Here is a 20,275-nt window from a genome sequence, read left to right as displayed (position 1 = left end):
TCACTAAAGTCTTATCTGGCATCACAATTTTAATAATAGTGATATTTTCATCTGTCGTTGTTTTTTTTTTTTATATAGATATAGAGCATAACATTTTTGTTCGTCGAACTTATAGGTATTCGAGCAGGTTAGAATGAAATTTAATTAAATTTCTCTTTACAGTTATAAAAACGATTTGCGTTCACATGTTGTTCGATATTTTTTTTGTTGCATTTTTGTGTTATTATACATTTTACGAATAACTGAATAGGTATATATCAAACGAATTGTTATACACTTATATCTACTTAAATTGTTCAAATATATATACGATATAATATAATAACAATATACGTTAAAATCACAAATAATATTATGATTTGTAAATACTATACCAATTATATTTTTCGGTTTTCCGAATATTGTTTTCTTTAAAGTTTAAAATACTTTAAATGTTGTGACAAAAACCTAATGCCATGAAATAAAAATAATTATGAGTTGTGTAAAATAGTCGAAATATATTGAATATAGTTGAGAACTTTTTATTGAATTGCATAACGTTATTTTAGTTACAACTTATACATTTATAACAGCTGCTCAGATATAAGTTATAAAGGTACTCATTCACAATTTTAGCACCGTTTATTTATTTATTTATTTTAGCACCATCTATTCGTACAGCCAACAGCTATACTCAACAGGTACTTACTATTATTACTTTAAATAGTGGGTTGTGACTTGTGGATTCTATTTCTACTCCTATAGCTAAATTGTCATGGACGTAAATGGGGGGGGCTTAGAAGGGTCAAGGGATTAACCCTCCTTGGTTCATCTCAAGTATTATGAATTTATTCTAATATGCAGGAATGTTTTATAATCTATATATTATGCAAATATGAAATAGATAAAATGTATTATAAATGTACCTATATATTTTAATTAAATTATTAGTAGTTGTGGTTTACAAGCATTTTATTTATCTTATCAAAATTATGTCAATGTTTCGATACTGCCGCATATTGGTATTGTTAGACCAATAAATATATTTACCATTTACCTTTGTATATCCTAGAATTGAATTATATTATAATAATTTCTATTATCCCCATAAAACTCTGCACTCTGCAGCGATGAATGATGACGGACAAATTACAATCGTTTTGTGTTTTCTAAATATAATTCACTGAATTTAAGTGAATTTTCATATTTTATTAAAATTTTAGTTTGTTGCCCGTTACTATTGTTAGTGCGATTATTATATTAAAAAGTGTACATTATTCAGATTTATAATTCAGACTGAAGTTGATACACAGAAGAAACCACCAATGAATACTAATAATTACCACTAGTGGTTTCATGGAATTAATGGGGGTAGTTGGTACGGGATACCCCCAACGTAAAAATAATATGTTTAACAATAACTTGTAATTATTTTATTTTTTGAAATGTATACCTTTATAAATTTCAACTAGGTAATATAAATTACATTTATATAATATTATAATACATAATTAATAACAATAGGTAACCTATAACCAATACTTATTTTTAAATATAATTAATGCTTTGAAATACATATTATTTTTTATGACACCATTAATAAATATTTTAAATCCACCACTATTTATTAGTGATTCTCAACAGGTGAGAAATAAAATATAAATATTCTCTAAATATTGATTTTACACACAAAGTTTATTTCATCCATAGGTTAGTAAATATTATTTTTACGTTTTAAACGCAGGTAATTACGAAATCATCTTTGATGACTTTGATTTTATTAATAAGCAGTGTAATTAACTAATTTGGTAAAAACAAAAATAAGATGACAATATCACCAACAAGTTTTTCTGTAAGTAGGTATATAATTTTTATTATTCAACAAAATATTAATGATATAATTGAGGTTGTAAACGTCGTTTATCGAAATTATAGGTATGTGAAATGTGCATAGTAAATTTATAAAATAAAAATGACGTATAAATTCAGTTTTATTGATTGATGGTTCTATAATACAAAGTATGTATATTGTACAGCAGAGTTTGTTGTAAGTCTAATTTGTCTGCAACATTCAAAATGATAAATTTAGATATTTTGAGCATGCAATCGGTCTTTAATAGATGGCCGTGGTACATCCAACATATTAGGATGACGACCTAATGTTGACAACGTAACCCTGAAATATGAAAATAAACTCTCACAATTTATCTCAATAATAAACAAAGTAGGTATAAGTAAAAAATGTACAAACAAATAATTGTTTGGATTTCCGTGAAATTCTAAGACGTATAAAATATAAATGCATAATAAACTTAGCAAAATATGGTTTGTATGTTTACCTTGATGATTTTTAATCGAAACTAAAAAATGTAATTTGAATCTATATGTTTGGATATACTATATAAAAAGTTTTACTGATTTGGTCACTATAATGTTTGATTGTGATAATCAAAAGCACAATAAAATATATATAATACCAATTTGAATATTATTATAAAAAACTTAAGTTTGTGAAATTATGTACGAACTATGAATAAGATATAAAGAAATAGGTATCTAATTCAATAACTGAAAAGTATGGATAAATTGCTGACCTATACATTTATAATGTTCAATTAAAAAAAAAGTAAAGAAACTCATCTAAAGGCTTAAGCATTTTGGTGTGCTTATAAAGCCTTTTTACATCGCCTTCTACAGTGCTACATAATAATAATACGTTTTTTCTGTATGTATAAATCTTATATAACATACTATATCACGAATGTACCCAATACAGATAGGTAAAATTACCTATTACCTCTACAGCATTAAATTATAATATATCACCACGATACTTACCAAGGTGTACCGATGAGCTGGTCGTAGTACTGTCTGTAGTAATAATGCTTGTCGTGGTCTGCCCGGCAAATGGACGGTATTACCATGTAGTCGTTGAGCTTGGACTTGACCAGCGGGAAGTCAGACGACGACAGACGGCGGCCGTCTTTGGTGCATGTCCTCAGCACACGTTCCTCCCACGTCTGCGGCACAGGGACCGGGTCGTACAGTCCCCTCTGTCGCCTGTTCATGTACGTTATGTAGTCGTCGTAGTAATTATGCTGGTAGTCGTACAAAATGTTGTACTGCAGCCTGGTCGGTCGGGCCCAGTGTCTGAAAACCTTGCGCCTGTCTTTTTCCTCGATCTGCACAATCACATTATAAACACCGCGATCAGTATAACGATATTATATATTTTATGACACCAAGTGTGTACCATAGTGAAAAGGTATCTATCACCATCTGGTAGGTATACATATTGCATATGGATAGTATAAGAGAGAAGAGACATGTAAGAGGCATTCCATTTTGTCGTCAAAATATTATAATGTATAGTAGTATATACACAATGATATTACTCGTATACACACTATGTCAATATATAGACGTAGTGTGGCTATAGTAGTTATATGAAACATTTAAAAATTATTGTAATAATAATGAACAAATTCAATTGTTTTAAATATGAGTACCTACTACCTAAATTTAACTGTAATTATATGGATAGAAAATAATTTCAAGTTTATTACTATTATTGTTAATTTATACGCTGGAAAATCGTTACGTGACTAGTATTTACTGGACATTTAAATTCGTGTGAAAATAATTCTGTTAAATTACTTACAGCGAGCTTATAAGTTTTCCTCCATTCGGCTGGTGGTTTAGGCGCTTCAACTGGTTTGGCCGGCGTAGTATCCTCTTCGACGACTTCTTCATCACCACCGACATCAGCAGATAAGTCTGCGACGTCATCGTCGAGCATCCAGGCAGGTGCATCAGGATCGGCCATGATAGATGTGTATAATTTTACTAAAAGAGAATAAAAATCGTGAGCCTCTATAAAGACTAAAACGAAACAAAAAATAAAATAAATACTGTAGTTTGAAATTAAATATAAGTATATATACACACGAACCTTAACTGAATTCCAATCCAATAAAGTACCGACTGAAAGCTTAAATGAATCGATCACCCCTTTGGCCCATACAACTTATAATTCACTTGTGGCCATGAGTATGGCTCATGCCCAATATTTCAGGGATCGCAAAATGTGCCGTTAAATTCCTGTGTAAAGCGCCCCCAAATACGTACGAGAGTATGGTAACTGTATGTAAATACTGTACGTAGCGTTCGTATCTCCGATCGCAATATTTGGAACCATTGAGAATTCAGATCAGATGTGTGTCTTTCTTGGCGCCGATACACTTTATAGATATCTCATTGTGTCCTAATTGTCATTGTCAATGGTGAACAATGCCAATATTTTGTGATGAAGAAACCTGTAACGGTTTTTGTTTCATTGGAATTGTTTTTTTAAAATTTTAAATCATGAAATATTGGTTGAGAAATGTTTGTATACCATCTTATATACATATGTATATCCTCGAGTATTGTATGCCAAATTCTGAAAAAAGAACTCCTTGGTGTGGGATGTATGCATAAAATGTAAATTATATGCAATCAGTTTGATAAATAAAAAATGTCAAATAAAAAACTATATTAGTTTAATGAAAAATTAATATTCATAGTTTGTGGTAACTCGAGGGATGTCAAAATACAATGAATAAACTCAACATGGGGAATTCCTAAAATACGTAAGGTAATTTATTATTTAAATACTCATAAATAAATAATTTTATTTTATTAATACATAATTTCCTTTACATTTGGCCAAACAAAATGTTCTTGACCCCTTTATTCATTCATTGCCATATATTATACAAAAAAAAGTTGGCCCCGGTGGTCAATCTTATCTAAAATTGTTTTAAAAATAAGCTGTCGAAAACAATAAATTGGAAGACATGAAACCAAAGTTTTGAATTTACTCATATTATGCTAGTTAAAATTTGCATTATACCCTTTCTTTTCTAAGAATTTAAATGGTTGAATATTTAATAAATCAGTGTTTTTGCTTCAAATTTCAAATGCAATATTTATTATTAATGATTGTTTTTAAAATAACTCACATCAAAATGTTGAATTATTAATTAAGTCAATTATTCTGTTTAATATCAAAAATTATACTATTTTATTAAGTATATCAATTAATAATTAACAATTAATAGGTATTATGGTTCTCCTAGAGTCGTCGGTTTTGAGGAAAAAACTGTTTAAAAAGTTGCAGTATTATGTTCCTACTACATATTATGCACTAAATGTTATGTGAATTGTGAATATAATACAAATGATATGTGCATGCTTATGTATGAAGTATATACCTATATTAAATATTTAAATATTTTAGTTTATATTAAAATATTCTTTGGATAATTGGATTTAATTCAACGAGGAACGCATATTATTTATTAATTTTAATCCAAACTTCTTCACAAACAAAATAAAATAACCTAAATAATTCACTGCATGATATATCTATTTTCATATGTTGATTCATTGGTGGACAATAGTACCTACAATCACGGTCTCTTCAAATAAATAAATGTTTTAGATCCTATATAAATAACGATATTGTTGCTGATACTTTTAGACAGTTGATTGAAGAATCTATATGCAATAGTTTTTTAAATATATAACAAATTTTAGATTAATACTTGTTTTTTAATGGGGGAACTATTTAAGCAAAAACGACCACTGGAAAATATAATACTTGTAGAACCTGGGAAAGGACTAATAAAAAAGTAAGAACGCTTTCATGCAAATTTATTGGATAGGAGATTTCATATTTTAAATATAAAAAATAAGATTTTGTTATTATATTATTAGTTCATCACTTTAAATTATTAAATATTATGTAGTACATTCTCTGTTGAAGGTTCATAAATCATTAGTTATTTATTAGAGAAAAACAGGCTTGTGAGTTGCGACCTGGTTAAATAATATATTATTATGGTAGATGCCTCCATGTATGTACAATGCACGTCAAGGTTACAAAATTATTTTATAATCACAATAAACTTAATTTAACGAATACCTAATATAATAATATGTTGTGCAATCTGCAATGTCTAATATTTTTAATTTTTAAGTATGAATAATAATATTTTTTATTGAATAACCTTTATAGTTTATTTTAAAAGAAAAATATTTAAATTCAATATATTAACATAAAAACATAAGTAAAATTCTGTGGTAAAAAGCCAAAAGCTAATATCTGCAAAAAATTTGATCTCGGGATTTTATATGATATCAAGTTTCATATCGATTCACTCTAATTTTTAAACTAACGGAGCTAAACGTGATATGCTGAGCGTAAATTTGCTATGTTACGCACTTGTAAGACAGAGGCAACAAATATCCGTGTGGCGTCCTCTTAAGAACAAAAGAACGTTATCGTACTTTACGCCTTGTGGCCATAACAAAGCCATCGTATCATTGAAAAATCTTTCAGTTGTTTGATGATTGATAATATCAATATTACTATAGCTAAAATTAGATTTTAATTTATAGGTACTAATTACTAATTATCATCTTTCTCCGAGTGGGATTTTATCCTATGGGCGTGCTTGTTTGTTTTTCCGTAATTCAGCGTTATTATTAGAACGTTAGAATATATTTATTGCACATTGGTCATTGCCAGCCACGGGGCACGTACCACGACCCGGAGTGGCAAGTACCTGACGAATGACGACTGGCGTAACAGATAATAAAAACAAACTATATAATATATAAATCATATATTTATATATGTAGTAAATTGTATGAACGTAATTCGTAAAGACAAATAATTGAGATTTGAGAAAAAAATTGGGTTTTTGTTAATGACAATACACTACAATTTCATATATACCTATATTTAGTACCTATAGTTTTTAGAAATTGCGTATATGTATATTATACGTGTTACCTACTTTGTCGTTGGTAATAACTAATAAGACTAATAATATACTTATTATAAATAATAAAACATGTACGTATAATATGCATAATGTATCATGCATGTAATAAATAATAATATATTATAATTATTTGAAGAAGGCATAGACACCAAAGTGCCAGACGGTACCTAACGAGCAGTGGCGTATTTAGGAATTTTGATAGGGGGGGGGATGAAATATATAGTAATAGGTACACTCAATAAATACGAATATAATATACATTTTTAAAATCCTCTAACTTGTTAAGTTTAGTATGGATCAAGGTGAAATAAGAATTAACACAAATTGTATAGTATACCTAATAGCATTTATTATAAATTCATACTGACGACAATCCTGTGTTTTATACGATAAACAAAAAAAATAGTTATAATACAAAATCCTGTTTTCTATTTTTTTGGATGCTCAGTTCATCGATAAGCTTATCTGGCATGATTATTGTATTGACCGTTGACATGCAAATAAAGCCAACACATTAAGAGGACGCTACACCCGTATGGGCTGTCTCCGTCTTACATAAGCACGACATAGCAAATTGTCGTTTACTATTCTCAATAGTATGCTGTTGGTTTTGATGGCGATAGGGTGAAATGACCTATTATCAAACTTTTAGTTAAGAACATTACCTGGGTCTTAGCATGGGCAATTTTTTAATATTTTAATTTTCAAGCGAGAATACGAATGACTAGTGGCGTATAGTACCTATATCAAAGCGGACAAATTACCACGGCTAGAACATTTAGAAAACAGTTATAGGTACCTACTTAAAACTTAAAAGTAGTATCATATTGAGAAATACAGAAAATAAGTAAACTTAATTTTACAAAAAAAAAAGGTCAAGGGGGGGAATCGATCCCCCATATCCCCCCCGTAAATACGCCACTGCTAACGAGATCGCAAAGCGACACGTGTTGAATCCAAACCAAACTAGATTATTATTTTCATAAATTAAACTATTTTTATTATTATTTAATTATTGAGTGAATAAATATTGGATAGCGGAAGCCAGAAGCCGACGTTATCGTTAAGCCTGCTATCGTTAGCTGTAGCGTAATTTTTTATCAATATCGTAGAACGGAGTACGGTCCGATTTCTGAGTGGGTTATTGAATACAGGGCGTGCCGTCGTCGGAAATTGGAATTCACAGCACCATTTAGTTATATTTTAACTGTTAGTTGAGGGTGTAAATAATTTCATAATTATTCATAATAATAATTATACGTTTTTTCGTGACATCCCTTTTCGTACTTGGTACTTCAAGGTTCAAGCACAGAATACATTAATTAAAGATTTAATCTATTCTGTACTTTAAGTACTACGAAGTCACAATGAATAGTAAAAAGACGCTATATTTAGAAAAATGAAGATTTTACTATCTTTTGTTGAAAACTGATTTTTGAAAATGATATTTAAAAGCGAGCATTATTAGGTATTTATGCGCGAGGTTATATTAGAAATTAGAATACAGTATACGCCATACCACAGAACAATACAGTATCAGTGTATCACCATACCGTATCTATACAGTAAAAAAGCATTTTATGAATATTAACTCGCATAGGTATAAATTCGAAAAAACTTATAATTTAAAATACCTGATTCCAACAGGCACCAAACATAGGAAAATTATAAGTGATGCCTTTTCTATACAATATAGTTCAGTCTTGCAAAAAGGTCCGGATATTTTTCTAATAATTTAAAATGTTTATTTTTTCCACCATTAAAAAAACATGAAACAGTGTCGCAACATAGATAACATTTTAATGAATCTACTTTTATTTTGTTCATTTGATAAAAATGAATTTTGTGTAATTGTAAAAACCATATTTTCATCGAATAAAATATTTGCCGAAGTATTTTTTATACGTCGATAACGTTCTACATTCTTCGTGAACTTTCATTGTACCCATCAAATACGATTAATACTTTTTTTCCAAAATGTTTTTCAATGTAAGATACATATAATTGGAAAATGTTTTCAAAAGTTTAATTTATTTTTAAAATTACTAGATGTAAGAGAAAACCTCCATCTACAACAAACGTTTTGAAGTTTAATTCAACATTTATATTCTTCGTTGGTTCTATATATATTATGTAATTGTCGTATTACACAGATTTTTAGTTTTTCGGATACCACCTTTAAAAAAACAATGGGTATATAGCGTCCCTTGTTCATTGTTAATGTTAGCAGCTCATAACCGGAATAACACACGAGAGTAAAAAACTAAATAACATAAATAATATACCTATTCTACGTTTTTTGGTCCGTTTGCAAACTACGTGTATATGTAACCTATACTGCAGGATGTAACAGATATAACTGACTTTTGGAATAACGTTTGTTCTAATCAATATTTAAAATTTTTTTTATATAATTTATAGTCACTTGCGCTACACATATATATTATACAAAAAATTTTAACACTGAAAATAAAAAAAATTTAAATTTGATTTAAATTTTTTTGGATATATTCAAATTAGCCAATTTGTGAATCTGATTACAAGAACAATTTTGATACTAAAAACATTTATCTAAGTCATGTAGTTTATTTTTTAGAATTTTTAAAAATATCAATTGTTTTTTTATTCAATTAATTTGGAACATAATTATATCTTTTTTCAAAATATTTTATTTTTGGAATTTGCTGACATGAGTCATTATTTTTTTTTTAAATAATATGTTATAGGTAGCACATTTTTCTTATGATGTCTTAAGTAGTTAACCTACCTACTCAATATTAATTAACGATATTGATATACATGCGATTTGTTTCTAAGCCATAAAATAAGTTTTCCTCGGAGTTTCCAGACTTATGTAAGATAGCACTCTGCATCCCTTCAGTGTAATATAGATTTTGAGCGGAGTGGTGAATGTATTGGTTTTATAGTGATATGTGCAGGATTTTTTGTGTGTTTGTCTTTACTATATTTAGGGAAGTACAACTGCTTTGAATTCCTACTTCGGCATTTTTCTGGTGGTGAAGTGATTCTAGTTGGTACTTTGAGAGCTAAAAAGTACAATTCTTTGTAATTTCAAAAATTAAGAAAATATACGGGAATTTCTATGCAAAACCAGTTTTCGAAAAATCGTTTTTGTTTTTTTTGTTGTAACTCAAAAACGAATGAAGTAATGATTTTCCATTAAATTTTTATGACATTTTTCTATACGTCATGATAAAATTTTTTTTCTCCAAAATGTGTATTTTAGGGTGCTTTATAAAAATGTATAAAAAAAAGACCGGACAAACTTGGTTTTGAAGTTATTAATGAAAAACTTCAAAAACTATATTTTTTTTGTACTTAATCGATAGGTTGCTAAAGCAGAAATTATGCCTTTATGTCTAGCTAACTGCTAAAACAATAAATAATTACTTAAGAGTCAGCCATAGTTCCAAACCCTGATGTCCGAATTTATAGTAATTTTATTGAATATCATACCCGCTGGCCGCTATAATATAATTATGTATATGTACTTACTTAATAGTTATTAACATACGTGTAACCACCAGAAATAGGTAACAGATAATATATTAATATCCGATAGTATATATAATATTACTATAATATTGTCATAATAATATGTAGGTACGCCACGCGTTGAATAATTTTTATTTTTATTTTCTTTCGTAAAAAGTAAAAACCAATATAATAATAATAATATTATAATATGTTTATTAGTTTATTACGCATAGGTAGGTAATACATTAGTGATATGTGTATAAATATTATAAAACCATAAGGTTTAAATGTTGATTGTCTAAATTATGGATAGGTACCTAGGTATTAAAAATATTACATTTTTATACTGGTTTTGATTTCAAATCTTTCACACGAATCAGTTTATCGGTCGGAATCACAATAATTACAAAGAAATAACAATAATTTTTATTCTTGATCGTGGTCGGAACGTGAGAAATTGGAATTTGAAACAGAAAGTTGCGATGGCCGATGGTATTATCACTTATCACAGAAATACAGAATAGATATTTTCTATCAGGTATCATTGATCAGTGTTGTCGTTAATTAATCAGTAGATGGCGTGTAGGTCGTGTGTTTAATGTCTAGTGTTCATTCCATGAGCCGCCGCAACGGTTTTTTTCGTCCAGCTGCAAAATTGAAAATATAACGTTATTCAGATTTCAGTACATTATCGGATATCCCTGATTTCAGTTATTGTCTGTTGAGGTCTGAGTTATTCTTACTTCAAGTTATTGGCGTGTTGCGTTTGTGTTTACCGACTTGCTACTTCCGTGAGACAGTGTGAATAGTGTAATTAGTGTGACGCTGCCACAGTCTGTAGTCTGTCTATACTACTCTATGAGGCCGACGACCATTTCGCGATGGAACCGGCAGCCGAATCAATATCGGTGCGATCAATGCGCATTAACGAAGTGCTCAGTGGTCCGACAATTATGGCCACGACTGCTCTGAACAAGGAACTGCTGTTCGACGCAATCATATTGCTGTTTGACGAATGCAACAACGACTTCATGAAGAGCGATCCGCTGATCATAAATTTTGTGAATAAATGTAAGCGCAAGTCAGTGCCCGTCGGCACATGAGAGAGCGTACTATGTACCTATCTCGTCGTAAAATTGGGCGATTGTGCTTATCTGATGTTAATGTGAATGTTAATGTTTATTGACACGATTTTTCGTTTTCAGTTAAAATGGCGATACCAGAGTTGAAATCCCTCAGAGTCAACCGTTTTGATTTTGAATCCAAACAAGTGATTGGCAAAGGGCATTTTGGAGACGTAGAACTAGTAATAGAGAAACATACCAAGGATATTTTTGCCATGAAAGTATTGAAAAAGGATAATTTGCTTAATCACAGAGACGTAATAAAAATAACTATTACTTAGTAAATAGTGATTCACCTATAATATGATAAAACATAAATTATTTATCATTTCAGATTGCTTTTTATGAATATGAAAGAGATATTATGGCGTCATCTAGTTCTCCCTTTTTAACACAATTGCATTATGCTTTTCAAGACTTTCAAAATCTTTATCTAGTTATGGACTACCACCCAGGTGGAGATTTTGCCAATTTAATTGATAAGTTTAATGGTACATTACCAGAGGAGACAGCAAAGTAATTATCATATTGCATAAAGTATTTTATTATTGATGTGTGTGCTTATTAGTCAATAATATTATTATTATTTATTTTCATCTAGATTTTATATCGCAGAACTCTTATTGGCTGTTAAACATCTGCATACAATGGGATTTGCTCATCGTGATATAAAACCTGAAAATATGATGTTAGATCGTGTTGGACATTTGAAATTAGTTGATTTTGGTTCTTCAGCAAAACTTAACCGTGATGGGAAAATATGTGCTCTCATGCCTGTTGGTACTTCAGAGTATTTAGCACCGGAAGTTCTAATAGTAAATGTTTATTTAAATAATAATATTTTAACATTTATTTTCTAAATTAAATTATATTATAAGTGTTAGGTGCAACTTCTTAAAATTATTGAACAAAAATCATTTTTCACTAAGATAGATAGATAGACATAAATTTAATTTATATTACAAATATTCCTTGTTGAAAAAGAGTTGGAAAGTTAACATTATTCTTGTTTAAAAGGAGTATATATTATATATTTTACTTTATTTACTCGCAGTTTATGCAGTCTAATTCAAAATCATTGGAAGGTTATGGACCTCAATGTGATTTGTGGTCTGTTGGCATTGTTGCATATGAAATGGCAACTGGGGATACTCCGTTCAATTCTGAACAACAAGCAGTTATTTATTCAAATATATTAAACTTTGACAATATATTGAAATATCCTTCATATTTGAAAGTATCTTCATGTAAGTACCTCAATGTACCAACCTAAAATAAATAAGTATGTTTATCACATATTAACATAAAAGTTGATTGGACAATTTTGTTAAATTATATATACCTAATATATAATAGAATAACATTTTTTGATCCATAATTCATATAATTTAAAATTTCAGCTTATAGACAGATGATCGAGTCTTTAGTATGTCATGTAGACAAAAGGTTTACTGTTGATATGATGTTAGATTTGGATATTTTTTCAAAAATAAATTTCAATAACTTACATGACCAGGTACCCCCTTACATTCCATCACTATCATCTGATAATGATGTTTCTAATTTTCCAATACATGAACGTGTTCCTCCAGCTCTTAACATAAATGATTTTAAAGTAAGTTGTTAAATAGTTTTAAATTTAAACCGACCAAAATATTAATTTAGTGTTTTGTAGAAACAAAAACAATTTTCTGGCAGAGATCTTCCATTTATTGGTTTCACATATAGTATGCAAGTATCAAAACGTAATCAATCATATTTTATGACCAACAACCCTGAATTAGAAACATCTATTAGAGTAAAGCGTAAGGAATTAGAAGATGCTCAAGTTTTAATACAAGCATATGAAGACAAATTAGCAGAATATGACTCATTATTTATTGAAAATGATAGGAAGATTAAAAAAATGGAAGAAGAAAATGTTTTGTTGCATGTAGATGTGACTTCCTTGAGTAGTGAATTAGGTAGATTAACCAAAATCAGTGAAACTAGTAATACTAGCCATGAGGATATTAATAATATCACACATAAAAAACAAGCAGAAATGGTTAAAGTAAGTCGCCAGTTTGTACATTTTTCATATGTTTATTTTAATTAATAATATTTTTAGAATGAAATTGATAAATGGGAAATTAAAACAATTAATGAATTGTATAATATTGAGGAATTAAAAGTACAAAATGAAGATTTACAAGCCCAGAACAGTGAATTACAATCACAGTATAGATTTTAATTTATGACTTTTTAGTATTTAATAAAATATAAATATTTAATAAATTATTTTTTAGATTGTGTAAACACCAGGATGACATAAAAATATATCAAAGCAATGAAGAACAACTTAACAAAAAAATTACAAAGCTTAAATCTAAATTAAAACACATTGTTCGTCGTTCAAAACAGTTGACAGAAGAAAATAGTATAGATAATCATGTTTCTGCATTGATATCTGAAATGAAAGTTAAAGAAGATACATTTGAAGTTGAAAAAAATCAACTAAAAATTGATAATCAATGTCTCAAAAAAAAAATTGTTGTTATGGAAAAAGATTTAGACAGTTTAAATTCAAAAGTAAGTTTACTAATGAGCCTAGTACCTATAAAAACTTTTTTTGACTTCCTATTGTTTTGCTTTAATATATTTTTATACATTTAGATAGCTCAGTATACAGAGAAAGAACTTGCTATTCTATCTGAACATAAAAATATGTGTAAGAAAATGGCTTCTGATTTCGAATCAAAATTGAACTGTATAACTCGTGAAAAGGATAATGAAATTGAAAAATTACATACACAATTAGCTCAGCTCGAATCAAAATTGAATTGTATAACTCATGAAAAAGATAATGAAATTGAAAAATTACATACACAAATAGCTCAGCTGCAACAACAAAACTGTTGTCTAAACAGTGAATCTTTACTTTCTTTTGAAAAACATGAAACAGCAATCTCTGAAAAAGAAAATGAAAAAGAGGTAAATATTTAGCATTCTTATGTTCTATTATTTTTAATTAATATAAAATACTAAATAGGTACTAACCAATTTAATTCATTATAATTAGTTAAAATTGTTTTTCTAAACAAAATTCAAAATTTTTTCACTTATGGTCTAAAGATTCACTAAATAATATTATTAATTTCTAACCTTTTTGATTTTTGAAATTAATTTATTTGTTGTAGTATGAAACAGAGTTGCGAAATCGAGAACAAGAAATTCGTGATTTAAAATTAGACTTGAGAATATTGCAAAGAAAATATAAAACAATGGAAGATAATATAAGTAGTCTTAGAGTAAGTATAATTCAGATCAAAGAGCTATTATATAAGTTTTCTTGAATAGACAAAAAAAGTTACCAATATTATATTTTAGGAGTATCACAAAGATGCACGGAATAATTTTAAGCAGGAAATTGCTAAATTACAAGAAGAAAAAAATTTGCAAATTAAAAATAAAGAAGATGAACTGAAGTTATTGCAGGAAAATATTACAAATCTCAATCAAGGATTAGAATCATTACAATTGAAATATGATAAAGAAGTAGCTGAACACCAAAGGCTAGTTAATGAATTAACTAGGATAAATAATGAATCTAAGGTCCAAATAAGTGAAAAGTCTTCTCTTGAAAGACAAGTAAGTTATTTAATTATAGAAAACAATTGTTTCCAATATAACTAAATAATTAAATATGCATTTCAGATTCTTGAGTACAAAACCAAATTTCATAAAAGTGAAACAAATATTAAGACATTACGAGAACTAGTTACTGTTCAAGATGAACAACTTGACAGCTTTGAAGAAACTATTCTAACCTTTAAAAACAAAGAAAAACAATTTTTGGAAGACATTAAAACCAAACAGGTGTATATTATGCTACTGTTTTAGATTTTGCTACTGTTACTATAATTATAATACTATAATCATTGGATTAATATTGTAAGTAATAATATCAACTTATTAATAATTTGTTTCTATGTTCTTAGAATGAAATTGAAAAAGTAAGAAACGAAATGCGTGAAGCAAAAAAATTGTACAATGAAGAAAAATCACTGAGAATTTTAGCTGAAAGTAAGGGTAAAACATTTGAAAGTGTGCAAGATAATGTTAAAGAAGAGTTGAAATTATTATCAGATCGAGTTCATGATAAAAACGTAGAAATAGATTCAATGAAAAAACAGGTATTAATTTTAGTGGTAACTATGTAACAACAAATAATGATGTTCTAAAATTTGTGTTATAGTTAGATGAAGTCAACTTTAATTTAAGAGAGAAAAGTACAATGTTCTATACACTACAAATTGAATCCGAAAAAGTCATCAAAGAGTTGAATAAAATGAAGGCTGAAATATCTGAAACCATTAGTCAAAAACAACTTTTGAAAGAAGCCAATGTTCGATTAACTGCTCAGTTAGAAGCTATGGTTGAAGATTCAAATGTAGGTTTAAATATCAAATTAATTTATGGTTATTTATTTATTATCACTTATTAAATTAAACTTATTAATTTATATTTTCATATATTAGGTTATGCAGAATGTTATTTCAAAATATAAGAATGGTTTGATGGAACAAAAAGTATATTACGAGGAACGTTTAATAAAAGCAGATGCTACCATTCTCCAACAAACCAAACTTATCGATTTCTTACAAACAAAGTTTGATGATGTGACCAAAAAGAAGAGGACTCTGGGTGATATGTTGTTCAGTGGTAAAAACAAGGAAAATGTTGATCAAAAAGTAAAATTATTATTTTATTTCTTTTCCCTTAGTTATTATTTTCCTAATTTATTATGAATTCATGTAGGAAATTGAATCTCTATTGAATTCTGAAAGAAGTAAATCTAAAGATCTAGCAAATAAACTTTATCAAACTCAAGCTGAATTGAACATGATGAGAACACAAGGTCCATCAACACCTTTAATGCCCATTTGTCTTAATTTTGAAGCCAATTCGCCTGCCTATAAAAAAATAACATATAATACACTCTCTCAAATTCAGTCATTTCATAAGCAAGTTCACTCTTTCGTAATTGTTTAAAATCACAATGTATTAATGATATTTATTATTTTATAAAATAAATTTAGATTTGAAGTAAAGATATGCAAACGAGATGGATTACAATGTTCACACTGTAAAACTGAAATTGTAAGTAGGCAACAAATTAGTCAATGTCAAGAGTGTAGGGTATCTACACATGTAACATGTTCACATGAGTTATTACCTGATTGCACTCCTATAAAAAAAGAAGAACAATCCACTACACCTGTTCTAAGCGATAAAGAGAAAAAATCTGAGATTGAATCATGGGTTACTATTTGGGAGTGAGTTCTTAATTGTTTTTTATATTTCAAAATTACCTATTTATTTTAGAATTAAAGGGTAAAAAATTTAAACTAATCAATAAACTAGATTTATATATTAACATTTTCAAAAAGTAAATACAAATTAAAAGTTAAAAGTTATTCATTCTGTATTTTTATGAGTTTTATAGTAATATACATTTTTATTTTTACTTGTGCACGTAAATCGAAAATTATAAATTCCATATTTGAATTATTATATGTTGCTTTACATATACATATACTAGCCCAATTAGAATAACACCCCAGGATTATTGCCAAAACAAAACAATAACATCTTGTAACAAATTAATCAAAGGCATTGTTTTCATATATTAAAATACATAACTATACCTAATACTACTTATAAAAAAATTAAGTTTGCAATGGATAATGAAATAATTTGGATGTATTTATCACAATTATGCTAGATTATTAAACTGTATATTATTTTTATTAAGCCTGCTAATCTGGCTAATTGATCATTGAAATAGATTTGAATATATTTATAAGTTCTCTGAGTAACTATTTTTATTTTTTTATTTCTAGCAATACAAAACAAATTTGGGATCGAAAGTATGCAAAATTTGAACAAGGGGTGTTATTAATTTTCAACGATAAATATGATACCCAACCATTCTATACTCTGCCATTGATGATGTCATCAAATATTGTTAAAATTGTTGATGTGGCAGAATCAAATGATTCAACATTTGACAAAAACTCTAATGAAGATTATGATCAGATGTTGAAAATCGAAGTGTACAACTTAAACACTGGTTGGATGACCTTATTTTTGTACATTATCGTGTCTAGCGTACCGGAAAAACAGAATTGGTTGAGTATAATTAAAGTGTTCTTGGAAAATTGTGAAAGTGCTGCTCAGTTACAAGATAATCATGATTACAAAGATAATATATATACCTTCCATAAAGAAAAATTGCTTAATGTTAACTGCATTCATCAAATATCACAAAGTGTAAATATAAAGTGTTATACTCATATGCATTATATTATAATATTTATCATATTATTATTTTTGGATTCTATAGGTATTCTTATTAGGCGCTGTTGAAGGATTATTTTCAGTCCATATAAAATCTGAGAATGAACAAGTTAAATATGATCTCGTCCCTATCGTTGGACCAAAATTAGTCAATGACTTTGTATTCTTGCCCAAACTTCAATTAGTTTTAATGATTGCTGGTATGTGCTTTGAAAGCATTTTTTTTTTTTCATTTGTTGTATGTATTTGTATTATGTTTATCTGTATTTTAGGAACCACGAAAGAGTTACTAAAATGTAATATGAGAACTGTTGTCCTAAATTCTGAATTAAGTCATATGTCAAAGCCAGTTATTGAAGTAGTTCGTATTGTAGATGAAATACGCAACAGTCAACCTTCTAAAAATAATACAACTATGTCTGAATTGAAAGAAATTAACTGTATTGCGGTTTCCCGCTGTAATGAATTGGTAGTTATAGGATCTGAACATAGTGTTACGTAAGTATTAAAATTATAAATATAATATAACGTAATCATTAATATTGTAATTTTTATAATTTCCAAAGTGTTTTAAAATGGCAAGATACGCAGTTTGTTGTAACTAAAATATTGAAAACCAATGTCCCGACTAATTGCATTTGCTTTATGCCCAATGGAATTATATTTACGACCAACAGCTTTTACAAAATTGAAACAGAAAATTTCAGTTGTAAAAGTAAGCAATTTTAAATTTACTCAGTATTTCAATTAATGAATATTTTTGTATTTCAGGATTTTTTACTGATTCAGTTGCTAAGTCAAATGATTATCGACCAATGTTTGTGTGTGAATTGACCAGAAATAAAGAATATCTGTTATGTTACAATGTCTACGGAGTGTTTGTTGACTCTGATGGCAAGAAAACACGAGGTGGTGAAATGAAGTGGCCATACAGTCCAAATAGTTTTGGTGTGTATAATCCAGAAATTTAATTTTGATAATTTAATAAATTTTCAATAATTTAATTTTTTGTTTTAGCTTTCAAAAAACCATTTTTAGTAATTGTATCTGAATCCGAAATTTCTGTTATAAAAATTACCCAGTCGTGTTGTGTGGATGAAGATTCATGGAGTATTACATCAACTAAACAGCCAAAAGATAAAGCAGTTTTGACCATAAACCGTCCTAAACTTTTAAGTAAATAAAACATAACAGTTTATTGATTAATTACATCTGAATCCTAGGATATAGATTTTAATTTCATTGATCACATTCTATTTTTAGGAGGGAGCGATATTTGTTTGACTAACACTAATGATTTCCAAGGTACATGTAGTATCTTTCAGTTGGATCCATCTAAAATTATTAGAAATTCACTAGCTTCAAATGATACCTTAGACACCTTAGACACACAGGACACATGGTAAGTGAATTTGAAAGCAGTACGTTTTAGATTTTAAGTAAATAGTTAATTTAGTTAATTTTTACCTATTTAAAAAACATCAATCTAATAAAAATCCAAATTGCAGTGATGAATCAGAGTTCAGTTTTACTTCCTCCATGCTGGAAAATTTAGATGAACCAGAGGAAAATCAAAAAAGAGTTTGCTTCAACCCTAATATACAATTTAACAGTAATTAAAAATTTGTTTTTATAATTATTATTTATTATTATTATTAAGATAACTGTTTTTAAATCTAGATTTATTTTTGTATTATTTATTCTATTTACTATTTAAGTACTCTTTGTTTTATCTGATTAATGAAACTAATTAAGTTTTGTTTCAAAGTATTTTTCACAATGATAGTGAACCATTTGTTTTTTGTTTTTTTTTTTTTATAAAACTCCTATTTTAAGTTAATCACGATTTTGTATTAAACATGTACTTCTTTTTAAAAATTGTTGCTGGTCTTTGTTTATTTATTTAATTGGTAATTGCTTGAGAAATCAAGATAATATATTAAATTAAACAAAACATACAATTTTTGAATATAACTCAGTGTTATAAATTACTTTTTTAATACCAATGTAGTATCATTGAAGTGTACTACAAGATATATTATTTAAATAAATAATCAACATTATTACACTTTAAATCAAATATATTTACTATACAGATTTCAATAGCATACAACAGAATTAATTCTAAATTATTTCATATGAATTTGAGAGCAATAATGAGATAATAATAATAATTTAGTTTTAAAAGACAAATCAAAAACGGAGCAATACAAACATATTTAAATTTGTACAATAGTAAAATTAACTACATATTTACTAAATAATTGAACATTCATTATTGAAACAATTTATTTTTGTCATTAACATAAATTCCTAATCCAAAATCAATACTGTAGTACGAGGCCAGCAAAAAAGTGAGCTGCGATCCATGTGAACCTTTCGGGTATTTATTATTAAAGTTAAATAAATTATGTAATATCAAGTAAAAATAAAAATGTGTGTAAATCGTAAGATGATCCTATCTCACCCTGTCCAGCATCGTGGGAGAAATTTGACCTT

The 20,275-nt window shown here is 28.0% G+C and overlaps 2 protein-coding genes across 3 annotated transcripts; one reads left to right on the top strand and one right to left on the bottom strand.

Moving 5' to 3' along the window:
• Positions 1–1,948: 1,948 nt before the first annotated feature.
• Positions 1,949–4,100, bottom strand: LOC100161369 (flightin). Of its 2 annotated transcripts, none has more exons than XM_008189161.3 (4): positions 3,932–4,100; positions 3,641–3,825; positions 2,818–3,161; positions 1,949–2,155 (listed from the first exon to the last, which is right to left on the bottom strand). In XM_008189161.3, the coding sequence occupies exons 2-4, from the start codon at positions 3,803–3,805 to the stop codon at positions 2,065–2,067; spliced, it is 600 nt and encodes a 199-aa protein (XP_008187383.1). In that variant the 5' UTR covers positions 3,806–3,825; positions 3,932–4,100; the 3' UTR covers positions 1,949–2,064. The 2 variants fall into 2 exon arrangements, with proteins under 2 accessions (XP_008187383.1, XP_001944120.1); XM_001944085.5 differs by having other exon boundaries at positions 3,641–3,861; positions 3,932–4,099.
• Positions 4,101–10,950: 6,850 nt separating this feature from the next.
• Positions 10,951–19,654, top strand: LOC100162068 (citron Rho-interacting kinase). Its single transcript, XM_001943445.5, has 26 exons — positions 10,951–11,381; positions 11,516–11,691; positions 11,769–11,950; positions 12,036–12,249; positions 12,489–12,681; positions 12,835–13,049; positions 13,110–13,487; positions 13,545–13,654; positions 13,723–14,005; positions 14,090–14,407; positions 14,614–14,724; positions 14,804–15,064; positions 15,131–15,292; positions 15,415–15,609; positions 15,672–15,866; positions 15,955–16,167; positions 16,235–16,440; positions 16,516–16,752; positions 17,320–17,749; positions 17,823–17,976; positions 18,049–18,274; positions 18,343–18,491; positions 18,548–18,724; positions 18,794–18,952; positions 19,040–19,178; positions 19,285–19,654. The coding sequence occupies exons 1-26, from the start codon at positions 11,192–11,194 to the stop codon at positions 19,394–19,396; spliced, it is 5,385 nt and encodes a 1,794-aa protein (XP_001943480.2). The 5' UTR covers positions 10,951–11,191; the 3' UTR covers positions 19,397–19,654.
• The last annotated feature ends 621 nt before the right edge of the window (positions 19,655–20,275 follow it).

This window comes from Acyrthosiphon pisum, chromosome A1 (genome assembly GCF_005508785.2).
Source record: "Acyrthosiphon pisum isolate AL4f chromosome A1, pea_aphid_22Mar2018_4r6ur, whole genome shotgun sequence".
In the NCBI taxonomy this organism is placed as follows: Eukaryota; Metazoa; Arthropoda; class Insecta; order Hemiptera; family Aphididae; genus Acyrthosiphon; species Acyrthosiphon pisum.
The sequence above is the reverse complement of the archived record's forward strand: the minus strand, read 5'-3'. Positions and strand labels throughout refer to the sequence as shown.

Bases quoted from the DNA above. Each gene is read 5' to 3' on its own strand.
- LOC100161369 (XM_008189161.3), bottom strand. From the start codon at position 3,805: ATGGCCGATCCTGATGCACCTGCCTGGATGCTCGACGATGACGTCGCA. The intron at 3,162-3,640 runs GTAAGTAATTTA...GTGATTGTGCAG, and splicing joins GGAAAACTTATAAGCTCGCT to ATCGAGGAAAAAGACAGGCG. The intron at 2,156-2,817 runs GTAAGTATCGTG...TTCATATTTCAG, and splicing joins CAGCTCATCGGTACACCTTG to GGTTACGTTGTCAACATTAG.
- LOC100162068 (XM_001943445.5), top strand. From the start codon at position 11,192: ATGGAACCGGCAGCCGAATCAATATCGGTGCGATCAATGCGCATTAAC. The intron at 11,382-11,515 runs GTAAGCGCAAGT...TTTCGTTTTCAG, and splicing joins CATAAATTTTGTGAATAAAT to TTAAAATGGCGATACCAGAG. The intron at 11,951-12,035 runs GTAATTATCATA...ATTTTCATCTAG, and splicing joins TTACCAGAGGAGACAGCAAA to ATTTTATATCGCAGAACTCT.